We start from the raw sequence: 26,537 nt of genomic DNA on the forward strand, positions 1-26,537 counted from the left end.
CGGATCTGGAGGTTCCCAAACCCAGTGAACTCTGAAAGCAGGCACGTCCCTGTCCCCGCCGCGGGCCAGAGCAGATAGGAGACGACACATGCACACAGAGAGCGGCGTGTGGAAATGGGCTGGTAACCAGATCGGGCCTGAGCTAAACCTCCCGTTTGAAATAATCGCCCGTCCGCCCGCTGACACGGCAAACGGCTCTGGTCAACTGCAGCGTACAGTCCACCCGAAGCCCGCCCGCCGCATGAGAGCCCCGTTCCATCACGCCGGGAGGAGAAAATATGTGTTTAACCTGAACAAAATGCTAAGGCTTTAGCACGAGACGAAAATAAATGTTGCTAACTCGGATAAGAGTGATCACGCTATCATACATACGAGAGGGTAGCGTTGGCACATGCGCCAGGGTGTGGCGGGGACCATACGTGCCAGAGTAGGGGCACACTGTGCTATCACACACATGCACACGCCTTTTCTTTTTCTTTTTCACTCCCTTCAGGTCCTGGGAACAGTGAGCCGTAGTTACGGCTCTCAGAGGACCGGAGTCAAGGACGTGGGCAGCGTGGCTCCCTCGCCATTATTTCCTCATACGTAGAGATGGGGGGGAGGTTGTGGCCTCACCTGGGGGGCTATAAACAAATGCCCGGAGGAGGGGGGAGAGCGCCGGGGGGGCAGATTTCGCGCGGATAGAGCACACGGGTGGTCAGGGGACCAGCATCTAATTACTCTGGTTATGGACTTCACAGGAGCGGCAGTGATGGTGCCAACCTTTTATTTCCCCTTTTATTTATTCACCCACAGCTTCAACTCCCTGGACCCATCACACGTCTACTGGTGCTTCAAAGCAAAACACTACAACACAGACGCGAGTTCCACGAACGCTTGAGCTGAGCAAAGCAATAATGATGAATTGGCCGACATTTTGAACATTGTGTTCCTCGGGTAAATCCTAATTGTCATGCACCCCATTGTGTTCTGACATTTTCTACAGATAAATTAAAGTGGAAATCTGAGTTTTTAGGTCATCCTGGGCTATATTTCCCAGTCTCGGGTCCACCAACCCCACCACTGAGTCCTGCCTGAAGAGATGAAAGGACGAAGGGACGGAGGGACGGGGCTGCTGTGTCTGAGCTGGGCCTTCAGTGAGGACAGAGTGACAGAGAGAGAGAGAGAGAGAGAGAGAGAGAGAAAGTGAGATGCGGCGGCGTCCAAACGCAACCCATTACACCATGAAAGCTCACTAAGAGGTGTCCCATCCACTCGCCGTCAGCGCGGGGAAGAGCAGGTACATCATCTCAATTATGATGATGCCACTGAGTGATTGCATTTCCCTCCCTGCCTCATTTTAATAAGTCTAGCCGTCACAGTGAGAGATCGAGGGAAGGGGGGGCAACCAAAAAAAAAAAAAAAAAAGTCAGTGGGATTCTTGTCTGCGGTGAACGACGAGCGTCCCAGATGCCAGGCTCCCGGATGGTATCAAACATCTCCACAGCAAACTCGCCGTGAAATAATCTATACCTACAGGAAGTCAATTAAAATGTGCCAGGGGAGATTAAGAGTGGCGTGACAGTCCTTCGCCGGGCGCTGCGTGCACGTGTGTGCAGGGGGTGGGTGAAAGGTGTGTGTTACGTGCCGGCATCTCTGTACATCCCCTTAAAGGTCCGCCATGAATATTTAAAAGGCCCCCGGCAGCCGCAAGCGGGCGCGATGCGCCCGTTTGTGCCGAGCGCGACTCGGGCTGGAGATCAATTAAATCAAGCGCCGTCATCCCCATCGGCCCCTCGATGGAGGGACGGCCCGTTCCCCTCCGCAGATCAACTCGGCTTTGTGTCAGCGCGTGCCGGCGACCATCCATCTCCTCTCCCTCCGTCCCCTCCTCGCGGCCCGTCTCATCTCCCCTCTCCTTCCCTTCCCTCCCTCTTCCTCTCCAGCCGCCAGTAACTGAAAGCACAAATTACTCTCCCCTCCACCTTTAACTCCCACTAAATCTTCCCCCCTTTTCCACTTTGCTGAGCCGGGATATTTTATTCCTCCATCAAATATGCATCCCATTAATTAAGTTAAATTACTCCTGGCCGCCAAATATCCCCATGCCCCGATGGGTGTCAACACAGAAATGCACGACGGTGAACCTCCACTGACACGGTCCCACACTTAAACATGAGTTACAGCCTTCCCGCTCCCGTCCGCGGGCATATTACCCGGCACTCGGAGTGCTGAAATTAAGCCGCGCTCTCGCTCTCCCCTTCCCTCTGAGCTTTTAATAAGTGCACAATGGATGACACGTGCACTTCTGACAAAAAGGAGAGGACTGATATTTTAATTACAGTCCCCCGTCCTTTCCCCGCTCCCCCTCATCTTTTAATTGCAGTTGTTAATCACTCATTAACTTCTTTTGCCTTCGGTGTGCGACTCCTAAATCTACCGATGTCACGTCTCTCGCCGCTCAACAGATTCCGTCACACCTCACGTCCTCCTCAGATGAGTAATTCCATTCATTTCCCCCCACACTCTGTCTGTTCCAACCCCCTTTTTTAAGAACAGCCCCGCGCGCGTCTATAATAATTGGCATAATCTGTGCTCCAGCGTGGCACGATTCAGATGGGCTTTGTTTGTTTTGTTCAGCCCAGATTTTTTAAGAGCCTACGACAGAGTGTGGGGGGGGGGGGGGTCACTCAGCACAAATGTGGCTCAAAATAGGGTGACCATCGCGGAATTAAATCTGCGATTTGCAAGCTCACGGAGCTGGAATCAAGAACCGGACCCCATACCGCGGGGAACAGCTAGCCAGGATCTAAGATGACCAGGATCTGAGCGGCGGCGTTGACCTACCACCTCAGTGGCTGGTTAACAGGATAACCAGATCAACATCGAGTCACTTAAGGGGTAAAAACACTTCAGAGCGTGATCCTTTGAGAGCAGGCCTCCGTATGCTGAATGCACTGCTCTTTATAAAATTGCTGCGATAAATTGCACATGAAATTTCTAACCTTGAGTCTAAGCAAAAAAAACAAAAAAAAAACATAAAATGTAATCATGGACTCAGCCCCTGGACACGAAGCGAAAGGTGACCCCACGCGCAAGACCCTACTTCCACAAAGGTATAAACAAGGCGCCTAATGATCATTTTAATACTCTGCAAAACAAGCTCTTTCCTGGAGAAAGCGCATCGTTCACATTTTACGGCTCTTTGGATGGTTTGGTTGGGACTGCGGTCTCCATCGGCGCGCTCCGGGAAGGCCAGCCAATGAAGGCAGGCTGATTCTGCTGACGACGTAACCCCCCAGAGTGTCTGCGCTACTCCTCCGGAGGTCCTGAATCGGCTTTTTAGCGTGGGTCTGTTTGTTTTTGTTTGATTAAAAGATAATGTTTTCACTATAAAACTTCTTAGCATCCCTTCAGAGGACACTAAAGCAAGAAGACAATCCCTTGAAATCACCATGATGGCCGGTTTTATTAAAAAACAGAATGGATGACGAAGAGGTTTTTCTTCTTCTTCGCTCCTGATTTTAAAAAGAAAGAAATTGAACTGACCCAGCATACGCGCAAAGATGATTACACCACCAGAAACTTCTCTAATAAAGATCATTAAGTCCCTCCCCCAAGCCGAACCTTCCCTATACCAGAAGACACACTGTCCACCAAGAACAAACCTTTACTTTACTTAGCAGACGCCAGCAATTCTAGTTCGGTTTCTATAGATTTTGAGTTTACAAAACTAAGAGTCCTGATAAGGCCAAACTTGTCAAGAATAGAACATGCTAGGAAATTGTTAAGTGCTAGATGAAAAAAAATAAATAAATAATAATAATAATAATTCTTTTCTGCAGTGTGTGTGCATGTGTGTGTGTGTGTTAGTGTTAGAGCCACAGAAGGTTGTTTATTTCAATTATCACTAAAAATAATGTTTTATTCTGCATCACAATGATATTTATTGTGAAGAATCTATTCACCGCATTCATTTCACAGGGTACTTTTATTAATGTCCGTATTCACCACTGTAGCCATGAATGGCCTGGCCTGGTCAGTTTCATGTGTGTTAGTCTACGAATGTGTGTGTGTGTGTGTGTGTGTGTGTGTGTGTGTGTTTCCTCAACAAAACATTAATTTCACAAACATCAGCCCAAGGCTACTATACAAATTCAATCCATTATGCCCCGCTTTATCGTGTTATGAGGGCCTAACCGGCTGTAAAGCTGTCCCTTTCATAAAGAGTGATCGCGGCGCACCAAGTCAAAACGGGAGCGGGCTGCTCCCGGAGCGGACGCACCCTCATTACCATCAGCTGACTATTGGTGAAAACAGCTCAGTTACATACTTAACCTTTACAGACTGGCCTTTTTGTCTTATTTTCCAAATGACCTTTAGCGTTACTTATTATCATTTCATTTCCGATAATTGTCTACTAAATCCAGTTAGCTGCATCAAAGCAAAATGTGTTTACAAAAAAAAAAAAATGTACAGTTGACATGTGTGACGACAAAATTAAAAGAACACAGATGCCCACCACTGTGCCACCCTCCAAAACAAACAGTCGGATGTTTCATCCGCACCCCTAATAAAGGCCATATTAAAGGATGCATCAAGACGCGGCATCATTTCAAATGTTCCTCAATTTGAAAAATGCTGATAAATTATGCAAACACGAAGTTTGCGCTGGTTGCTGCAAAGTAAATATTTAATATTTCACCCCTGTTGTCTTAAAAACGGAGTCCAGCCGCATGGCGCATTTAAATATCATTTCCTTGCATCGGGCTCCATTTTGAGCGCGTTAACGTGTTTTATGACCACAGGGCTTTTTCCCTGCACACAATTACCTATTCTGAGATAAATCGGGGAAAAAAAAAAAAAAGAACATTAATAAATAAACACGACTAACTAGCCTGTGCGCCGTGTCCCGGGCAGGATGCGGAGCTTTGATAATTCCACGGCTTTCGCACCCCGCTGTACAAGTGGAAATCCGATGAAGTCGCTAATGCACATGATGATTAAGTGTAACTCAAATACCGACTGTGTTGTTGGAGGAACCTGACAGGCCATAATTTGCTGTATTATATTCCGCAGTTTTAATTGCACGCCACCAACGTCCCTTTGACACGTTATGAAGCGATGATGTACAATTATTTCGGGGGCGGTGAGAGATCAGCGGAGTGGCATTATAATCATCCTCACAGGGATCCCTTCTCTTTTTTTTCATCTGTAACAACTATTACTGTTAAAACGAAAAAAATAATAAATCACACACACATAAAAATAGTTTCCCTGGAGTTTTAACGAGATTCTTTCGGAGGATTATAGAGTATCATGTCAGAGACGGAGAAGGGAGGAGGCACACAATAGAGCCTGGAGTTAAGTGACAGGTTCCTCTGGATAAGCAGCGCGCTAAGATGCTCCTCTGCTGTCACGGCCGGGCCCTTCGCGCAGACGCGCCCGGGCATTAACACGCACATTACAGAGGATGAGCCAGGGAGGGCGGAACTGATGGGCTATTCTGGGACCGGCGGAGACAAACTCACAAGGCGGCGGGACACAAAAGCCGAGGACGTGGCAGATCACAGCCACGCGAACATGAGACCATTGCTAAATATTGTGCTCGACTCGAGCCAAAGAAAGAAATAAAGGGAGAGACAGCGGAAGGGAGAGAGAGAGAGAGAGAGACGAATCCAGAAAGTTTGTTGCCACTGGTGATTTATTATTAATTTTATTTGCCCAAAGTTTCCGAAAAATCAAGACTGGGGGAACACTCCTTCATGGACCCAAAGAGGACCATCACCACCGCTGGGCCCTCGACCGTTCGGAGCCAAGATATTAAGCCAATGCTTCACAGCATTTAAAAACCTGATGCATAATTTAACACCAACAAACAGCTCTGGCCGTCCTGAGCATCTTGGGGGAGAGTGCAGTGGGAGTAAGGGGGTTATGGGGTGAAAAGTGCTGAATCTAAGGCCTTTTCAGAAAATGATGGAGGAGCGGGAGGAAGACTCATTAAGTACCTCAGCTCCTCTGTGGATGGCCAGCGCTGAGGGGAGGACAAGAAATCGCCATCCTGCATGCGTGGGTTCTTTTTTTTTTCCAATTAAATATGAAGAATCTTGCAATATTGCTGGTAGGGCAGTCAACAAGCGGCTTCTTTGTTTATTCTGCTGGTTTCGCAGGTTGTGGCTTTACAGGGAGTTTCGGGGAGATCAATCAGGTTCATGAATTATATGAAGAACAATTGGAGAACAAGAGAAGAAATACGGCGCAGGCCTTCTCCAACACCTACTGCTTCTTCGTACCCATGAATCTTGAACATCGGTGAGGGACCGCAGCAGGTTGGCGGGGGGGATACGCTGGAAAGCCGCGTTTCATCCTAAACTGTACAGGCGGCCCCCCGTTAGCAGAAGTTTCTCTTCAGACATCAGACGGCTGTTGAAGGCATCGGGGGGTTTTGTTTGAGTCTACAAAGTCCTTTTTTCCCCCCCTTCGTGTAAACAGAAGGTGTGGCTGTTTACGAGGGTCCAAGTTGTCATAAGGGCTCGGTCCAGATACGCGCAGAAAAAGCCCCGATAGGACGCACCAATGCTGCCTGCATAGCCCCCGGCAGATCGTTCAATCTGGTGATATATTTTTAAAGCAACGCAGACCATGTTGGTTTATTTTCCGGAGGGGAACTAATTGCTTTTTCCTCGTTAAGCGTTCCATACATCTCCCACTGCAGTAAAATAAATATTGCCTGAGCGAAAACCCGAAAAATGCATCTAATGTCGAATTGCAGATGGCACGCTACAGTTTCTGATGACATTTTAATTAACCACGGGCAAAGGAGGGAAATGCAGGCAACAATGGGCTCGGAGGCAAGAGGGGAATTGTAAAGAGAAACAAGAACTAGATATCGAGCCAGAACGGGGAGTTACTGAGACCGTAACACGACCAGCAGGCGGACGGACGGATAGCAAAGACAGAGGAAAATGAGGAGAGAGACCGAGAGAAAGAGAGAATACTCCCTCTATCTGTACAGGTCCCCCCCCACCCCACCGTCTGATTGGCAGTGGAGTCAAAGGTCGCCTCTCCTGTCTTGGCCTTCATTTGCATTTGTTAATTAAATGCCAAAACAATATAATCTTTAAGTATCAACAATTTCCAGAGTCTTGGGCGTCCCGGCGTCCCTCCGCGGGCTGACGGCAGGGTACGTTCGCGCGGCGTGTCAGAACGCTCTTCTCGTCCACACACCACCGACGCACCCCTCTGTCTCACAATCGATGAGTCCAGAGGCATTCTGATTCTGGGCGAAAACAGCGCGCACACACGCCGACTCGCGTCAATCTAGACTCCTTCTGGACTCCAGGCTGGTCCACCTTTTATCCGCTGGAAAAAACACCTGTCATGATGGCCTCTTTACTCGGAGCGTACTTTAAAAAACAATATACATTACAATCGTGTTTCTAGGTCAGTCCAAACGTTGGGAGGAAGTGCAGAAAACTGTTTGCGTGATCTGAAACGTGACCCGTCATTAACGGCGGTTTCTGCTTTAAGATTAAAGAAAAGCAGCAGCGTTCATCATCTCATTTGAAAGACCAGCGCGAAGGAGGATCTGGCCTTAATTACGCTGTTTTCCGTGCGTTCTTTGTTTGTGGCTCTTTAGCAGCGAGCAGGCATGGCCGCGTAATCAGTCAGGAGACGGAGCGCGCCGGGGCTATCCGTCACCGGCAGCGGGGCGCTGGGCTGCAGATAGCCCCTCCGTTTGCATGATTTGTGAAAGCAGAGGCTGTATTTAGTAAACCCATTTAGGCAGGCAGGTTGGAATACCGTTCCCTCTATCAGCCAGACACCCGAGTGGTGGCGAGCCCGGCCTCCTTTTCTTCTCCGCAATGTGGGCACATCCTCGATTTGTTGTATTCTTATGTATGTGAGTGTGTATAATTGCTTATGAATGTGCATGTGCCACAGTGCGCATATGCATGTGCATCCCGCACTTATTTTTTCTGGGTTGTGTGTGTGTGTGTGTGTGTGTGTGTGTGCGTTTCTGTGTTTTAATCATGTAGTTGGTCGAAGACCTAACACATTTACAGCACTTGAGAAAACAGCTCTAGCTGGAGGGCTTGTGAAACGTGAACCGTTTTTCTCATTAAGGGCCTAAGCTGTGTTTAACTGCAGCAGTTTGCCTGGCTGTAATGTGTTTGGGAACAGCAGCAGCAGAGAAAAAAGGGAAGGAAACTTAATGGAACAAACCTAACACACTTTATACAAAATTACTGAGGAAGTACTAAATAACTAAATGTCTTCACGTGAACATCTCCATGGAAACAGATAGCAAGATGCACCAGAAAAACACAGGCCTGCCACCTCATGTCCCTGTGCTATTTCTGCCACCCCCACATCCTCATTTCTGCTCATTTAAACTTAAAAACTTTTACATTCTAATTTATTTGCTTAAAACATACTACGAAGTGGCTTACAGTCGCAGCCCTGTTGCACCCAGATTCCTGGCAGCGGTGGCCTAGCGGGTAAGGAAGCGGCCCCGTAATCAGAAGGAATCCCGATCTGCTCACCAAGGGTGCTGGTTAAAAGCAGAGGACACATTTCGTCGTGTGCACGTGTGCTGTGCTGCAGTGCATCACAATGACAATCAGAGAACACTGATAATAATTGCATAATTCCATTCAATACATAAAAACACAGATACATAAATGCTATTACTATTTACATCAAATAATGCATCTGCAACGTACGTACAAAGCAAAACAGTAAGTCATACTAATCAACGCACTAAATTTGACAATTCTGCAATTAAATGGGTATGAAGTGAGATGCCTCCCATAGACAAAAGAACAGGTCACCCTTTACCTGTGATACTTCCAAAAGCAGCAGGACAATAAAAACGACTTCATGGTTTGTAAGAAGGAGCTTAACAATTTTTACGGATTTAAACAAGAAACGGTCGGAGCCACAGGAATGCGACAAAAACACAACTTTTGACAATACATTTTATCGATATGTTCAGATAAAGTAAAAAAAAAAAAACTTCCAGGTTAGAGATTGTGGTACAACAGTAGGTTGCCAAGCGTGATGCTGGTAGAGTACGCAGGTGGCCTTCTGCCGGCATGATTCAATCTGGGCTGCTTGTTACTGCTGGGGAGTCATGTTTTGGTTTATTACTTGATTGTGTATATGGGGGATACTGGGAGGGTTTGAAGGTTTTGGTGTAGGCGTTTTTGTTACTAATTTTGTGCGTTCAGCATATGCTTGTATATTTTGGGGAGTGTATTATTTTTTTCTGCGTGGTTTACAGGTGGTTTATGATATGATATTGCAGGTTTAATTTGTATATTGTTTTGTTGAGGTTCGATACAGGAGGAGGGGCTACAGGTGGGTTTACCCTGTATTAGACCCGAGGGGTCATTGACTGTGACCGGAGGAAGACAAAAACCTATCACTGCTCAGTATTGGTGAAGGACTAGGTTTGGTTAGCCTGCCCTAATCAGTGTTTCATGTCCTGTGTTTTCTGTAGTTTTCGTTTTTGATTTATTTTTGTAACATACATCTGTTTTTTTTTCCACCTGTACATATTTGCACATTTTTCTATATCACTTTTGGGGGAAAAGAATAAAATAAATAAAGATTACTTTTTGAAACATTTTGGCCTCTCTTTTAACAGTGAAGTGAAAGTGAAGTGATTGTCATTGTGAAAAACAGCAAAATGTGTCCTCTGCTTTTAACCCATCACCTTAGTGAGCAGTGGAATGCCATGAAAGGCCCGGGGAACAGTGTGTGGGGACAGTGCCTTTCTCAGTGGAACCTCGGTGGATTGTGGATTAGAACCGGGAAACTTCTAATTATGGGTCCATTTATGGTCCACGTTACAAGAAGCAGAATAACAGCCCTCTCAACCTACATATCAACCTAAATGTCTAGACATATGGATATGAAACAAACTAGATGGAATGAGCCAGAGAAGTGGTGTGTAACTAGAAGCTAGGTGGTATTTAGTTTTTTTCACCAACAAGAAACCAACTAAACTAAACTAAAGTATGAAAAGAAAGCCTGTCAGAAAGACATAAAGAGTACATTAAACTCAATCTAATTGCAAACAACACACACGGCTACTAGACTTGATAGCTGGCTTTCAATCCAGGCATTTTAGCGTGAGCGTGCCTGCCTTAGTGCAAAGGAGGATTAGCTCAGAGCTGCCCTGACTTTCATTTGATCTTCATTCAGCGTAGGTGCTCTCAAGAAGCTCAGTCAGATTGATGAACCAAACTCTTCCATTGAAGGAAAAAATGACGCCTACATTAATTTCAACTGTTCTTTATGTCCATTGTCTCTCTACATGCTTTGCGGACGCCTATCCCAGCCATCTACAAGCACAGGCAAGAATGGCCCAGGATGAAGGGCACTAGCCCTTAACAGTGGGCACACATGTCGGGTTTAGGGATTTCTGTTAGATGACAGGAACAAAAAAAAGGAAAAATGCAATTCAAAAAATGTCAACCAAAAATTGGATCCGTTCAGAACTAAAATATTTTGACAGGCCAAATTACGATTTTGATTAATGTGTGATTAATTATGCAGTCCTAGTATAAAACACTCACATTACAACTGTCACTTATTGGGATTTAACTACTCACCCACAGATGTGGCATTTGTATTCTCTCATGCCGAGGTGCCTCTTCACATGGTTGCGAGCATCACCAAGCTGTGCAGTGGCAAAGTTGCAGATCTTGCACCTGAAGGGTTTGGATCCTGCAGACGGAAGGTGACAGCACAAATGATGCGATGGGTATAAATCCCTGCACTCAACAGAACAAATATTAATATATCTTTGAGCATTGAAAAAAAAATATATATATATATATATATATATATATATATATATATATACACACACACACACACACACACACACACACACACACACACACACACACGGTACAGCACAGGTGTTAATGTCATTCTTTGTTAATGTCATTATGAAATGACATTAACTAAGAATGCATTAAAATATTTTATTACACATATTCTTTCCTGTGGCACAGATATTTCAGATTGGAAGATACCAGTTGGGCTCTTCCTCACTTCTCCTCCTGTCTTTACGTCTGGTCGAGGAAATTGAATTCAAAGGTCAGGACGAAAACGTAAATCAATCCTGCGGAGTGCTGGCCGACAAGTTTCATCATTTATGCCCTAATCACTCCACCAGAGCTGCTGGAGATGTTTACTCCTAATTAATGTCATTAATAAATCTGGCTGGATGGGTGGGTCCGGCTCTGCTATATAGTGGTTTTGAGAGTTGACCTGCCTTCGGTCATAACAGGATCGGGGAGCACCAGCCATAATGTATTTGGGGGAAGGCGTGAATACTATCTGAAGTCCTCCTCTGCCATGAATATCTGAAGACACGCTACAATATTTATTCCAGGAGTGCCTGCTGATTTGATTAAGCACTTTGTGTAGATTACTAATACGTTCACGCACGGTTCACTTGCCACATGCTCTGGCTACAACGCATCGAATTTTAACGGCGTAACGAAGATTGAAAGCTAAATGTGTGCTAACAAGTTCCACAAATGGGAGTAAGAGAGCACTTCACAGCTGAGTGGCAGCGAATCGGGCCCTCCCCGCTTTGCCGCAACACACCCATCATCCCCACATCCCATCACCGAGCCAAGGTGCAGGTAGCTACCTCCGCCAGGAGGCTCGGAGACAGCCAGATGGCCCTCTGAGTATTAAAGATGGCAGGGAAAGAGAGATGTTACATCTCTCACTCGTCGCTTCACATCAAATTATAATTCCGCCATTCCACTTAAGCTTGGCGCCGTAAAACTGAAATCGACCATCAATGCCGTGTCATGTTAAATTAATATTGTTACACGCAGCCGTAATGTAATTTTCCCACATTGGGGATGAGACAGCAAATGACTAATTCATCCCCCTAAAAAACCTCCTCCAAAGCCGCAATTCGGTGCCTACACCTACCCGATTTCGGCGTTCTCTCCTTTTTAAAGCTCGTTTTTATTTTTTAAGGATCTAAGGAATCTACATCTTGTATGAAAAATGTGAAAGTTATTTTATTGAACTGAAGGAAGCCCGTTTTTTTTTTTAACTGGAAAAGGTAACCAGAGGAGGAAGCGGGGGCCAACACCAGTGAAACTCTCCCAAGTTTACTCTGTACATGTGTGCACGCACTGGCTCTACACCATTACTCTAACCCTCCCCGGTTCAGCGGAGGTCAGACAGCTCTTTTCGGTGAAAAAGTGACCAATTTAGCTCAAAATGCAAATCTAGCATTGTCCTCATTGGAAAAATGTGCCTTTTTTCAGCGACAAATTGACAAATACTTGTGCGGCCTCCCACCATCTCCTGATTTCACTAATTAATCAACTAAATAAAACCCTGGCTTAATTAAAATTATCTGGATGTGCTCCCAGCACTAATACTGGCGGACCTCACAGTCACTGTCCACAGCCTTAGAGAAAAGTTTCTCGGAATAAATGACCATAAACAAAAAGTGACTAATTTTGCATAATGAAGGAATGTAGTAATAATAATCATCATCCTGTCAAACCAAAGAAAGAGTGTTTTCTACAAATAACCACCATTAATCAAATCACACAGAGAATAGAGGGGGGGGTGGCTTTAAGCCGACAAATGAATTGGTCTTTTATTTTGATTAAATTGTCTGTTTGAAGGTCACTTTTTTCCAAAAGTGATGTTCTACTATAAAATAAGTGAGATACGAAACCCTTCCTTCATTTACAATCAAACTGGCAGTGTAACATACAGGACAGTAAATTGCTGGAGATCTGAGAATCAGTACTATATTGTGAAATAGGCTGAAAAAAATACATACATACGTATGTATGTATATATATATATATATGTGTAGGTATGTATGTATGTATATGTGTGTTTTTTTTTTTCCTGATATAATTTTCACTTTTATTGCATATTGTGACAATCATTACAATTATCAGTACAGTAAAATGTATGTTTCATAAAATTTCACTCGAACCATTTATTTGTAGGCTGAATGTAAACATATCCTATAAACAGATTAATTGGGTTGGTATGGTAATAATTACTTTTTTTTTTGCTTATGCAACTGGACTGTGCAATTTCTGCCATCTTACTTTAACCTGACCACAATTTTAAATCGAAATCATTATATTATTCCATGGCTGCTACACACAGAGAGATAGATAATCCAACTCTGGGCAACAATTAAAGTCCCATTTAAGTTTAGGCCAAAGGAAGGGTGGACTAAAGGAAGCAGAAAAGGGCATTTATTGATGGCGCCCTCAATTCTTGTTCCTGCATTAAGTTGATTTTAAAAGCAATTAATACACATCGTCAGGAAAGAGTAATGGAGCGCCCCATGCTCCTAACCTGCTGGACACTTCCCTGTCACATCCCTGACCAGCACAGCCCTGCTTTGCATTATAAATGACAGAACAAACCTTAATGGATTGAGGATAATCAGCTAACCGCTAGCATAGACACACACACACACACACACACACACACACACAGAGAGAGAGAGACACACATATCACACATGCACACACAGGGGAAATTAAGGGCTTTGACGACGTCCACATTGATTATTTTAAATTATTAGCCTACCTTCTCTTTTGGGCTTCCTATGCTTTTAGCTGGAGCTTTAACACATTTATTGAGACTTATTGGCTATAATTACAACTGAATCCTGGTAATGGACACATCAATTATGAGTCAAACATGTCTTTGAGCAGGCATTGCAAAGGGAGTCCCAATCTGTAGTCCATTAGTGTCTCTCCTACTGCAGTCCGATTCAGACCCCTTAGCCTCCTCCTAAAGTGGGAATAAGTACGTAGCCCCTCCTGACACGCTAAACTGCCTTACGCCAAGATAACCGAGAAGTTGAACAAATCTCCAAATGACTGGAGAGGAAACGGACAAATTAAACGGAAGGTGGGAGTCCAACACAGATTGCTCAACGTCTGCAGGACGTACCTCTGGCCAAGTGCAGCTATCAGAACCATTGTGGTAGTAAATGAATGCATGAAAGGGCCTCGCAGTACCTGTGTGTGTGCGCACATGCGCCAGGAACGCCATGGAGTTGCTGCTTTTGCACACTTTGCCGCAGTACTTGCACACGCTGCCCTGGTTCTCCTCCCGCTCGCGATTGATCTGCTCGGTGTCCTCCAGAACGTACTTGTTCACTTCCCGCAGCAGCTCCTCGTGCTTCTCTTTGATGTGCACAAACAGGTCCTGCTCGAACTCGAAGGGCTCGTTGCATTTCACGCACTTGAAAGTGGCGCCCCCCTCCGGCAGCACCTCGATGCTGGCCTGCTCGTTGCGGAGGTGGCCCACGCTGGTCAGATGCTGGTGTAGGTTGCTCTCGGTGTAGAAGGACTTCCCGCAAAGGAGACAATGGAAGTGTTTGTCCTTGGACGGGTGCTTCATGGAGATGTGGACGTTCAGGCCACTGACGCCGTCGGCAAGGAAGCCACAGTCCTCGCATTTGATCCGCGGCGTCGAAACGGGGCCCGCCGCCACTCTGGCTTTCTTAGCCTTCGCCGGACTCAGGACGCCTCTCACGCCGCTGTCAGTAGCGTCTCCTTCCACCGGTTCAAAAATGTCCTGCTTTGGTCGCTCGCCTCCGGGCAAATTTCTCACCGGCACAATGCACGAGTCGAAGGGCACTGCCCTGAATAGCTGTTTATCGCCTTTGTGAACTTTGCCCTCGGTGGAGTCTTCATCGCCGTCGGAATCATCATCCTCCGGCTCCGATTCGCAGACCGAATCGTCTTTTCCCGGTGGCTCGCTCACAGGAACGTCGGGGCCTTTCGTCTCAGGTTGGGCTCTGGTTTCTTCGGCCGCTTCACCGTCCTCGGCCACACTCCCCACCGCCACTTGGTCCGGCAAATCCTCAGCTGCGTCCCTTTTGTCCTGGACAGAACTGTTAATGTCCATTTCTGTTTCTGCCGGCTGGACGGTCAAGGCGACGCTGCCATCGTCTGCCTCTTCTCCATTGTCCACGTCCATTCGCTCACCAGAGCCTTTCCCCACGTTCCGCCCTTGCCTCTCGCGGTGAGTCTGGCTCATCTGCTTGTGCTTCTCTGTGGACGCGTGCCGCGACATCTCCCTGCGGGTGACGGCGTAATAGTTGCATGCCAGGCACGCAAACTCGAAGTCCTTGGTGTGCTTCCTCTTCACGTGAAGCTCCAGCGATGGGATGGAGTGGGCCACGAAGTCGCAGTGCGCGCAGGAGTTGACGGAGTCGTACTTGCTTCTTTTGGCCGACCGGCTGCCGGGCGCGGCATCTTCCTGACCTTCTAGACGGTCCCGGTTTTTAGAGGACGACCCACCAGGGGCGTCGGATTCACCTGTCGTACCCCCTTCTTCAGAGGGGCTCCCTGCCTCCGCAGTCTCTTCCTCAGTGGCCTGTCCAGTTGACTCCACACCCAGAAGCTGCACAGCCGTCTCAGGGTTGCCAGTAGCCTTGCAACGTTTAAGGTGCTTTTTAGTGACACAGTGTCGGTCCATGTCCCCCTTCGTCACACAGTAGTAACTGCAGAGCCTGCAGGCGAAGCTGTACTCTCGGCTGTGCCTGCGACGTATGTGCACGCTCAGGTTGGTGGCGTTGGAGGCAACAAGTCCGCAGTGGCTGCATGTGGTCACGCTGGTCAGCTTTGGTCTTCCCCGTTTCCTTTTGGGGGGACAGCCGTCCTCGTCGTCCTCCGCCGCTTCGGCCAGCACAGCCTCCACAGCCTCCTCAGCCTCCTCGTCAGTCTCTACAGGCACCGTTCCATCAGCTTTGGCGACATCTACCATCTTTGTAATGTTCTCGGACAGAATTACCAAAACCTTTTCCACGCACTCGTCAAACAAGGGTCCCATGTTCTTCTCCTTGGCCACGCGTTGATGGGTCTCCCCGGATAAGTGGGTCTCCATGCCCTCGGCGGTGGTGGTGTAATAGTAGCAGGCCTTGCAGTGGAACCGGTGCTCGGCCGGGTGCTTCGTCTTCACGTGGCTCTCCAGCAGTGCGGACGTCCTGGCCCTGAACGCGCAGCTGGAGCACTGGAACCGGGCTCTTCCGCCGACAGGACGCGCCGCTGGCCCCGCAGGGGTCACCTGAGCGCCTCCGCACGTGCCCTGCTGTTCCTCCACCTTGTTACGGCCCGGCGGGCCGCCGCTCTCCGCGCTCCTTCTTTTGTGTTTATTACTCGCGCAGTGCTTCTCATAATCGCACCTCGCCACACAAGCGTAGGAGCAGAATTCGCAGAAATAATTCATCTCCTTGGTGTGGCGCCTTTTGGTGTGCGTCTCCAGACTGGGCTTGTCCCGAAATTCATGTCCGCAGTGTGTGCAAACGTGCAAGGTCCTGGCTTTTTGGCCACGTTTCCTCGTCCTCGACTGTTCTTTCTCTTCGTCGACATCAAGGGAAGCAGACTCAAGAAAGATCTGGGTGGGACTCCCACTCCCACCCGCAGTGCTGCATGCCTGATCCGCCGATCCAGTGGCCTCAGATCCAGTCTTCTGGTCCGGATTTGTGCTTGCATCTTGATCCGCTGGAAGCTGGGGGTTTTTCAACACGTGTTCCGCATCCTTCCCCCCATCACTCCTCTCTGTAGCTGGTTGCTTGTGTGTGTTGCCAACTGCTATGGTTTCAGTTTTCTTGCCGGATGTGCTGTCCAAGCGGGACACGGCACCTCGTCTAGAATGTTTTCGTTTAGAATGAATTTTCAGGGCAGTTGGGGTTTTGGCCACGAAATCGCAAATGGAGCAAATGCAGTCAGGATCAGTGTCTTTGGTGACATTAACATCAGACATGCTTACATCACCTGAATCGTCCACTGCCACAGGCCGAAAATCCTCCCGTGTCCCTGCATCGTTTGTTGTGTCAGTGGGTTTTGTTGTTTTAGTTATCTTGAGATTTCCTTTTTCGGCACTGGAGCCAGTTCCTGGCTCTTCAGAGATCTCACTGTTTTCAGATACGTCTGCATGTCCAGAGCTTACTTCTGTCTTACACTTAGGGTCCATTGTGTAGTTGTCGAGTTCTGTTTAATGAGTACCATCAAGATGCTTTTGATCCTGCGGGGAGAATATGTAAAAATCAGCTGAAATGCATATACAGCACTAACCACAAACACATGTAGAGATCTAGATAAGAACAGGGTCAATGTGAGTCATGTATTATACATGAGGGCCCCACATTTCAGCAAAAACAGTGTGATGTCTCCATCTTGTGGTAGCTATTGAAAGCTAAATATTACATTTATGCTGCTACGAGGTTACAAAAACGTGCAAAAATAATAATTAAAAAAAAACAGCCGCTGAGAATTTTTCAATACCAAATAATGCCACCAACATAGACCTGGTTACTTCTGGACAATTTGCAACAGGCCATAATTTAGTTATTCTCTGCTGGATTGCTAGGAACTACACAGCTTTAAAATGCAACCTGCCACACTCATTATAATAATATTAATAACCATCTGATCCAAATTACAGCAGCAACCATTCTGTGGAGCACTGATATCAATATGTGGTGCTTTGTGTAGCTACATAAGTAATTCATGTATAACACGATTTTCCAATCAATTGTGAGTCTTAAGTGTTTACTGCTTCCTTACAAACCCGCCTATAGATCAACTACATGGTATTTCTGTATCATTTTCATCATCTCATAGCAAACCGGTAACAGTCTGCAGTAGAGCACAGAGCCATAATGATGATGGCGTTGGTGGCGGCGGTGATGCACTGTCAGATGACATGTCAGATTGCCCTCCTCCTCTGACGACCTGCTGCTACCTCCCATTTTCCTCTAAGTCTGATCGCTATAATTACCAGGGAGCATAGAGGACTCCATTTGGCATGCCACTCCCCACCTCACATTCAGCACCTAATGACACATACCACAGACCCCTGCAGCTGTGCTCCATAAACACAATGAGCCGTATTCATAAGGCATTTCCCCCACCAAGACGTCCATCTGAGGGAGAAATATGGGTCTCAGAAGAGTCTGGAGGAAGTGCATAATGGGCCATGAACTAATAATACTGATGACATTTCGTCACTTAGCGCAAACCCCCTGTATGTTCAGTCCTGAGACTGGCCTGAGAAAAGACCACTGTTAATTACATACAAGGAAACTGGGAGTATATAACATGCACATCATTGTTCATTTCCACACGTGTTAAAGCATAGAATGTGACATTAATATCCTAATTAGATAACAATACGGTGTCTTTCATTGTGAACGTGTAATAAGTGTCCTTGGACAACACTGGTTTAACGCTGGACATGAAATACGCTGCAATGAAAATGAATTTATTGATGTGAATTCGTTTTTCTTCAGACGTCTATGAGTGGTTGTATTTGCTGCCTATGCGCAAAATACGGTACAGTTTCGCGTCTGTGTAGACTGACAAAATGCAGGAATAACCACAACTACATAAACCCTGCTTTTATAATGACCACAACTGGTTCCACTATTGGCTTTTTCCCCACTAGCTGTCTAGCTTCACTTACAGACTATTGGCTCTGACCGGGCCTGGTCATTGCTAACGCCGCAAGCGGACTAGCTTAGCCATGGCTGGATAGATAAACGTCCTGTCGGTGTGGAGCGTTTAATGTAAAACCTCTAAACATAATTGGACAGTAATTTCGATGGCGGCAGAGGCGTTCGAAAATAAAAACAATGGACATTTCTAGCCCAAAAGGGTAACTCTTGTTTTGTGCGCTGAGAAGAGCGAGACTCCGTAACTAGCATCGCCGTAGCTAAAGCGCAAATCGAAAGCTAAGCTAACGTACCACTTCCCGGTCACAGTTATCTTAAACGACACCGACGCGGTCCAATTGAGTAAAAGTATTCCGTCGCTCAGCAAATAGGAGCGCGGCAGGGGCGGGACTTATCCCCTCGCAGGCTCTGAAAACGACGGCAGCGCAGAGGCCCAAAAAGCAATCCAAAAGCGGCCTTTAAAATAACTGTTCTTGCGCGCCACTCGATAAAAGTAGCAACGCCGCATTTTGCCCAATGCTTTCGAACAAGAGGACGGACGCGTACATTTTCTCCACATGCCGTGTTTCAAATCCTTACCTGGTAATTACTCGGAATTTCCCCCGTCCGCGCTTTTTGCTCTTAGTCACAAATGGCGTACCGTAGCACGCATGTTACGTCACCTTCCCAGCTGTATTTTCGGGGTAGGGGGGGCTGTTGCAGAAACCCGTATAACTTTTCCGTCTTTGACGTTTGCGCGTAGACACCTGTGCAATGTTGTGTAGTCTACAACTGAATATTGTTGCGCGTTCATATTTCTGTCTCTCATAGAAGGTCTTACGTTAAGTCCCAATTCACCCCTTAATTCATTTAGTAATAGTTTGTAGCAAAAAAAAAAAAAACACACCCCGGTGTTTCATGTCTAAATGCAGATATGCAAAAAGTGTTTTTTATGTTAATTTTTTTATTTTAATTATTTTAGTAGTTGTAGCCTACTGGGTAAGACACTTGCCCCACTTACTACCATTGTGTCCCTGAGCAAGACATTTAACCCTAAGTGTCTCCAGGGGGACTGTCCCTGTAAATACTGATAAGGACAACTGATAAATGCTGTAAATGTACTCATTCAGTAAGTGATTAGTTGTCACGTGTGACACAGCACACAGTGCATACAGTGAAATGTGGTCTCTGCTTTTAACCCTTGGTGAGCAGTCGGCAGCAATGAAAGGCCCCAGGGGAGCAATACGTGGGGACAGTGGCAGCTTGGGATTGGAATCGGCAACCTTCTGATTACGAGTCAGCTTCCTTACCCACCAAACATCACAGCAACCAGAACTTTTGAATGGGCTCGTCCGGGATTTGAACCCGGGACCTGTCAAACCCAAAGCGAGAATCACACCGCTTAGACCAACGAGCCAAAAAATCTAGGTTGTCATACAATTATTTCCTATTACACACATTGTTTTTTGCAGATATCGTGTTAGTCATACAAAACAAATGATCGGTTTGTCAAATGCTGGAATGCCGCAGTGGACATTATTAAGCCTTCTCCGTGGGCCTGTAATCCAACCCTTAATGAAATGACCTGGTTTCTGTCTCCTTGGTGATAAGGTTGTTCCCCATGCGCTCAAGTTCCCCGGGTTCCCACTGGCTGGCCTGTAATGGACGTGCCAGAACGCAACAGCCCTCTGCAGATGGATGGTCAGTGATTAATCACCTGCATCCAGTGGCAGCTCTCACCCTTGGCCGGTATCAAGACAGATTTAACATGCACTTTAATTGGCGTATGGACAGGTTCTTGGGGTGATAAATGGAAGCATGCTGTTGAAGACATTGTTTACCCTTTCCATAATTACAGTTAATTCATCTCAGTTAAGAATATTTGACAGAGATGGTAGCAACAGCTCATTTTTCATTAAGATCATTAGAATGCAGGTATTTGTTTGTTAAAAATCCAGTTAACTAATGAAATAATGGCTGCATTTGTAATCGCTTTCTAAAAGTACACTGTTGAACATAACACAATGTCAAAACAGTGAAATGTAAAATCTATTTTATATCGCTAAAATAAAACAGGCACATTGTGGTTAATGTGTGGTTTTTGTGTGCTTTAAAGTAGTTCAGTGTTTCCCCAATTTTCCTTACCATACATTTTTTAATTATAACCCTTACAACTCAGCTGACTCGTAAGTCATTTATAAGCATCAGAGCCTAGTTGGGGCACATTGTCTGGTCAGTAAACGCAATTATTGCCATTCGTCCATTCCTGCAATATTCTACATGCAGTTATCCAGGCCAAGCAAGGCAATTTCAGTGAACTTCAGATGCAAACTTCACATGGCCAGCCTGACATCACAAAGTGATAAATAGTTGAACGTTTTGGATTTATTCAGATATAATCCTAAAATGTTTATGTGTCAAGTAATTATAATATTGTCTAATAAGGAAAGAAATGGAAAACAGACACATCCTATCCTCTAGAATTCTCGAAGGGATCATGAAAATGTCAGAAAATGAAAGTGTATGACATATTTCAGCGTACAATAACACAAAAATATATACTGGCTGTGACAACCGATTGGCCTCATCACACCTTCTTGATCTGGGCCACTTCATGAAGGTAAGCTATAAACAGCTTTGTCCCCTCAATGTAGTTGTACCTGAAAAACATAAAAGCAGGTGGCATCAAAATACTGATGTATTGTATGATCTTAAATTGCAGTAAAATTGTTCCTCCCATGACCATCATCTGACCTGCTCATTTTCTCATTCTGAGAATGCAGGCCATCATCAAAGCCTCCAATAGGGAGCATGATTATGCTCTTCTCTGTCACGTCTTGGAATGTGCGAGCAACTGGAATTGTGCCTCCTTCACGGATTAAGTCGGGTTCCACTTGAAAAACTGTAAAAGAACATCACAATCATGACTTTTTTTCATTCACAGTGTGCCAAAATTTGCAATTGATGTTTATGTACACTGCCAGTCAAAGTCAAATGAAAACACCTAATCTATGGCAGTTATTGAAACAAAGATGAGGCCATTTAGAGGAACCCAAAGTAAGAAACATTGAGTTTTAGTGGCTATATTGAAAGCTCAGAAAGTGTTCAACATAAGCCTTTAAACAACCATCCCATTTCTCTATTTTAAGGTGGTTGAGAGAAGCCAAGCATGTGAAATGGTGGTAGTAGCCTAGTGTGTAACACACTCGCCTATGAACCAGAAGACCCAGGTTCAAATCCCACTCACTACCATTGTGTCCCTGAGCAACCTCCTAAGATGCTCCAGGGTGACTGTCACTGTAACTGCTGATTTTAAATCGCTCTGGATAAAATGCTCTAAAAGTAAATGAAATGCTGCCATCACAGCAAAAAATATTGTCTTCTTTGATATTTTTTGGTTTGTTTATTACATAACCCCACGTGTGTTGTTTCATAGTCCTGTGTCTTCCGTTTTGTTCTATAATGTGTGTCCCAACTTTTGACTGCTAGTGTACATGTAGAATTACACATCAATGCTCCCCTCTGGTCACTTTTTAGTACTGTATTTAATAAGTAATAATACATATTGGGCAACTGTGTGACAAAAGTGTAAAAATGTAAAACCCAGTTGATGCAATATACACGCAAGATCACCTTTCTTAATTGCTTCTTTCCCTGCCTCATACAAAGAATGCTGGGTATCGGCCAACCATGGCTTCGCTCCAATAATCATGGTCACCTTTAGGCTGTTCGGACTCTTCCGTTTTGCAAACACAGAGTGCAAGTACTCTGTCACCTACAAAAAAAATTCATTAACTCAACAGCAGAGTAGTGTAAAAGCCCATGAGTAATACAAACTATTAACCAAAGGTCATCGTTTTCAGCATACCTGTTTCTTTACTGTAGCAGGGTCCATGTTAGGTACTTGACGGATGGAGAACTTTCCTGTCACTTTGGCTGGAATGACAGTTTTGGAGCCAGAGGCGGAGAAAGCTCCCTCTATGCCATGTATAGATACAGTGGGGTAGCGCCAACGATGTGCAAGCAAGTCCACCTGAGGGACAGGGTTAAGATGTCTGAATTTTGAAAGCAGATTTTGAAGAATTGTGTGTCATTATTAATACATGAAGTCTTGCCATGCTTACTTTATTGTTGTACATCAGGTCCTTTACACCAAGCTTTTCTTTGTAGTTCTCCATGTCAAACTCAATGTCTTGGTACATTTTCCATTCCTCATCTGAAAAGGGGGCAACAGCCTCCCTGATTCCAGGAATAAGTATTTTTCCACTGGGACTGATTAGTGTGTCTTAAAAATGAGATTTTGTGTAATAGAGTTAATAGAGTATTTTGTGTATTTTGATATGTTGTGTCTATAACATTAATGTAACATTCACCTAAGATGCCAATCAGGTCAGTCATTGGCTCTATTACAGTTCCTCCATAGACCCCTGAATGTAAATCCTGCTTGGGGCCTTCTACCTGTATATGACAGAAAAAAGAAAACTAAATTTCGCTATAATGAAGGAGCATGTTTTTGCATTTTGAAGTTGCCCATTTCCTATCATGGTAGCCTGCATTCTCAGTACAGAATATGTGAACTAATAAGGTGACAGATTTAGGGCATCTTTAAATAGGTTGAAATAGGTTAGGATAGGTTAAAGGTCCACTAAGATTTCTTCATTCAGTCAAACCCTGCAGTGGGGGGGTTGCAGCAAAATCGGCTGAGATGAGTAAAGACAAATGCTAGACATTAGTCTGGCTCTTCTTGGTCTAACATTAATGTTGGTTAAACATTGAAAGAGGGTTACATTTGTCAATCCTAACCTCAGCAAAGAAGTAGCAGTTCCCCCTGGTTCCATAGGTGAGGGCAGGTCGCCGGCTCAGCCAGCCACAGTCAGATATGATTATATAATCCACATCCAAGAAGAAAGTGTCCCTCTGTGCAATAATCATGGCCTCCAGACCGTTGGACCCAGTCTCCTCCATGCCCTCTATAAGAAATTTGACATTCACAGGCAGCTCCTAAAGGAAAAGAGGGAACATGTGAAGTCAGCCTGGTTCTGACAGTTCTGTCAGCTGTCAGTTTGTGAGTTTATACCCTAACCTTATCTCATCCTGAGCAACTTATATTCAGTAAGTACAGACACACGGTGCTGAACTGTGCTTTTTGAGCTTTGCACTATATTAAATGTACCACTGGGCTACTTCCATCTGACAACATTCATTACCACCACTACACCAACAGGTTGTTTTTAACGTTTAACCCGATGGTTCACATAATGAATTTACGCACCATATCGAGAGCTTTGTAGGCCTCGACTGTGTGAATCCAGGCTAAAACCGGAGCTTTGTTGTCAGATGCTCCTCTCCCATAGAGGTTTCCTATTGGTTGGAAAAAGTCAGGCAGCTAAACAACAAACACAATGTTCTGTGACGATTTAACAGGGCAGCACTGGTTGTGATACAGCATCTGACAAAAGTAAATATTTTATTATATCTGTGTGAATATATAATATGACACTTTGATACAATGTAGTCAATGTACGGCTTGTGTAAGAGTGTAAATTTGCTTTCCTCAAGGCCATTAACCAATGGCAACAAAAGTGAGTACGCCCCTGAGTGAATCTGTCCAAATTCTGCCCAATTAACCACTTTCCCTCCATGCTGTCATGTGACTCGTTAGTGTGCCAAGGTCTCACGTGTGTTATGGGCGTATGGGCCACTTCAGACCCTACGCCGCACACTGCGTCAAACAACATGACTGTTGTTTCAGAAGGAAGCGTCTTCTAAAGATCAAGCAGACCAGATGCTGGCAACCAGGTGAGGAGAACAAAGCAAAGTCAAGCATGCTGATTTGGGGCTGCATGACTGCCGAACGTGTTATTTAAGAGGACACTTTCCCTTAGGGGTGTACTCAAATTTGTTGCCAGCGGTTTAGATATTAACACCAAATTTACACCGTCTACCTTACATAGTATCAAAGTGTCATATCTTCAGTGTTCTCCCAAGGAAAAATATTTTGTGAGACACTGTATTTTTTGGCAAATTAAGTGAATGCCATGTCATGAATGTCCCTAGTGACAGTTTGTCAGAAGAATATCAGTATAGTATAATACAGCACAGTATTTATTACAATTCAGACGTATGAGAGACATTGCAATTATTAGCAGTGCCACGTTGATCCCTCTGTGCAGTGTCCTTTACCATTGATGTCGGTCAGGTTGTACGGTTCCGTTGCCCATCCATCTTCTTTCTTGGCCGGCTGTACATCGACATGACCGTAGATACATACAGTGTGCTTACTGGGATCCTCACCAAACTGAGCAGTAACCACTTTTGGCAATGGGATGGATTTACCATCTGGGAGCTGAGTACAATAAAGAGAATGGTGAGAAGGGGTAGAACACTGTAGCATTCCATAACTGAAAACATCCAGACATCCAGACGTTCTGCTTTTGCTGAAAATTTCACAGGATGCGCCTTACATTTACATTTACAGCATTTACCAGACGCCCTTATCCGGAGAGACTTACAATCAGTAGTTACAGGGACAGTCCCCCCCTAGAGCCACTTAGGGTTAAGTGTCTTGCTCAGGGACACAATGGTAGTAAGCGGGATTTGAACCTGGGTCTTCTGGTTCATAAGTGAGTGTGTTACCCACTAGGCTACTACCACCCCATTATTTTGTGGTCCGCTTTGGAGTAACAACATGGTTCAACATAATTCACCAAATGCTTTTTCTTACTGGACTGCCCCTTTAATGGTCCCTTAATGTGACCTCTCCATTAGTGAGAAATACTGGTCAGTCTACATTCACTGCCTTCACATTACAGACTCCCAGGTGACCAGGCCTATAAGAACAAAAACCATCTGCATCTCTGACCTCCTGCAGGCCGATGTCCACCATCTCCACCTTCCCACCCAGGCTCCTCAGCTTGTCCGCGGTTAGATTCATCATGTGGTGTAACTCCGGCCTCTTGGACACATCACTGGAGTCGCTTTCCACCGCCACCCACTCTCGCAAGGTCTGATAAAAACACGTGAGCTTTTACAAGATCGGTGTCGGCTCGTTCGACCTCCTTAACCTCACGCACCGAACTGCGGGTTATCAGAATCAGAATCGTCTTTATTGGCCGAGGATGTTCAATTTGATTCTGGTTGATGGTGTCTCTCAAGTACAACAACAACAACAAATCTAAATCTTCTAAACAGAGTGAACATAAGAGTGCACATAAAGTGCGGTGCAATGTTAAGGTGATTGGCAGTGGGACATTTTCAGCTGTTTAGGGGGGAGAAACTGGTCCTGGTCTGCAGGCTTCTATAACAAACAGCTACGATCTTATCAGCATGATGACAACTGGCTTGCGTGTTTTTTTTTTTATTATTTTTATTATTTTTATTATTATTATATGTCCTACAGTGTAGGACGCAGCAGGGAAAAGGCAGACAAAACTACACCAGCGGCGAGGCGAGACGGGACCTTACCTGGACATACGAGGCCACACGACCGTCGACGTGTCGGGTCAGCTTCTCCAAGTCCAGCGCGTCCGCCTGCGCGGCGAGGAGGAGCGGGACGAGGACGAGGACGAGGACGCGCATCGCTGCGTGTGCGTTTATTATTTATGCGGAGCCCTTTTTAAAAGCCGGGGGTCCCGGGCTCGTCGTGACCCCACCTTGCCACCCCCTCCCGGCGAGACTGCATCACAGGGGGGGGGCGATAAGCCGGCAAATTGAATTTTCCGGCCGCGGTCGGGTTGAACAAACTCCGGAGCGGTTCGAGTTTCAACATGGACAAACAAGGCCGGTCAGAGCCGAGGCCCCAATATCTGCTCCGCCGAAACTGCTCCTTTTTTTCTTTTCTTTTTTTTTTCCTCTTACGATGATCGATTATTAAACGCGCTTTTATCAGCGAATGTGTTGGGTGAACTTTGCCTCGACCATGCAACAGCCAGTCTGCAGCAGCGACTACGTTTCATGGCATGCAACTGGCAGGTCGTATTAGAAACAAGGCAAGATACGTACAGTACAGGCCAAAGGTCTGGACACCTTCTCATTCAGTGTGTTTTCTTTATTTCCATGACCATTTACGTTGGTAGATTCT

The 26,537-nt window shown here is 45.6% G+C and overlaps 2 protein-coding genes across 2 annotated transcripts in view; both read right to left on the minus strand.

Annotated features, from left to right (window-relative positions):
- The window catches only part of znf407 (zinc finger protein 407), a 106,286-nt gene extending 87,146 nt beyond the window's left edge, over positions 1 to 19,140 (minus strand). Inside the window, exons 1-3 of the mRNA XM_028980530.1 lie at positions 19,058 to 19,140; positions 14,034 to 17,049; positions 10,602 to 10,716 (exon numbers count right to left, since the gene is read on the minus strand). Of these exons, the coding sequence (XP_028836363.1) occupies positions 10,602 to 10,716; positions 14,034 to 16,998 (3,080 nt within the window). The 5' untranslated portion in view covers positions 16,999 to 17,049; positions 19,058 to 19,140. The remainder of the gene's footprint in view (positions 1 to 10,601; positions 10,717 to 14,033; positions 17,050 to 19,057) is intronic.
- A 1,355-nt stretch (positions 19,141 to 20,495) lies between these two features.
- cndp1 (carnosine dipeptidase 1) lies at positions 20,496 to 26,057 on the minus strand. Its single transcript, XM_028980531.1, has 11 exons — positions 25,922 to 26,057; positions 25,320 to 25,463; positions 24,641 to 24,803; positions 23,730 to 23,818; positions 23,261 to 23,458; positions 22,831 to 22,915; positions 22,582 to 22,742; positions 22,326 to 22,490; positions 22,091 to 22,232; positions 21,212 to 21,359; positions 20,496 to 21,117 (listed from the first exon to the last, which is right to left on the minus strand). Exons 1-11 carry the CDS (start codon positions 26,033 to 26,035, stop codon positions 21,045 to 21,047), a joined length of 1,482 nt encoding a protein of 493 aa, XP_028836364.1. The 5' UTR covers positions 26,036 to 26,057; the 3' UTR covers positions 20,496 to 21,044.
- Between the last annotated feature and the right edge of the window lie 480 nt (positions 26,058 to 26,537).

The sequence above is a fragment of the Denticeps clupeoides genome, chromosome 5 (genome assembly GCF_900700375.1).
Source record: "Denticeps clupeoides chromosome 5, fDenClu1.1, whole genome shotgun sequence".
Lineage (NCBI taxonomy): Eukaryota > Metazoa > Chordata > Actinopteri > Clupeiformes > Denticipitidae > Denticeps > Denticeps clupeoides.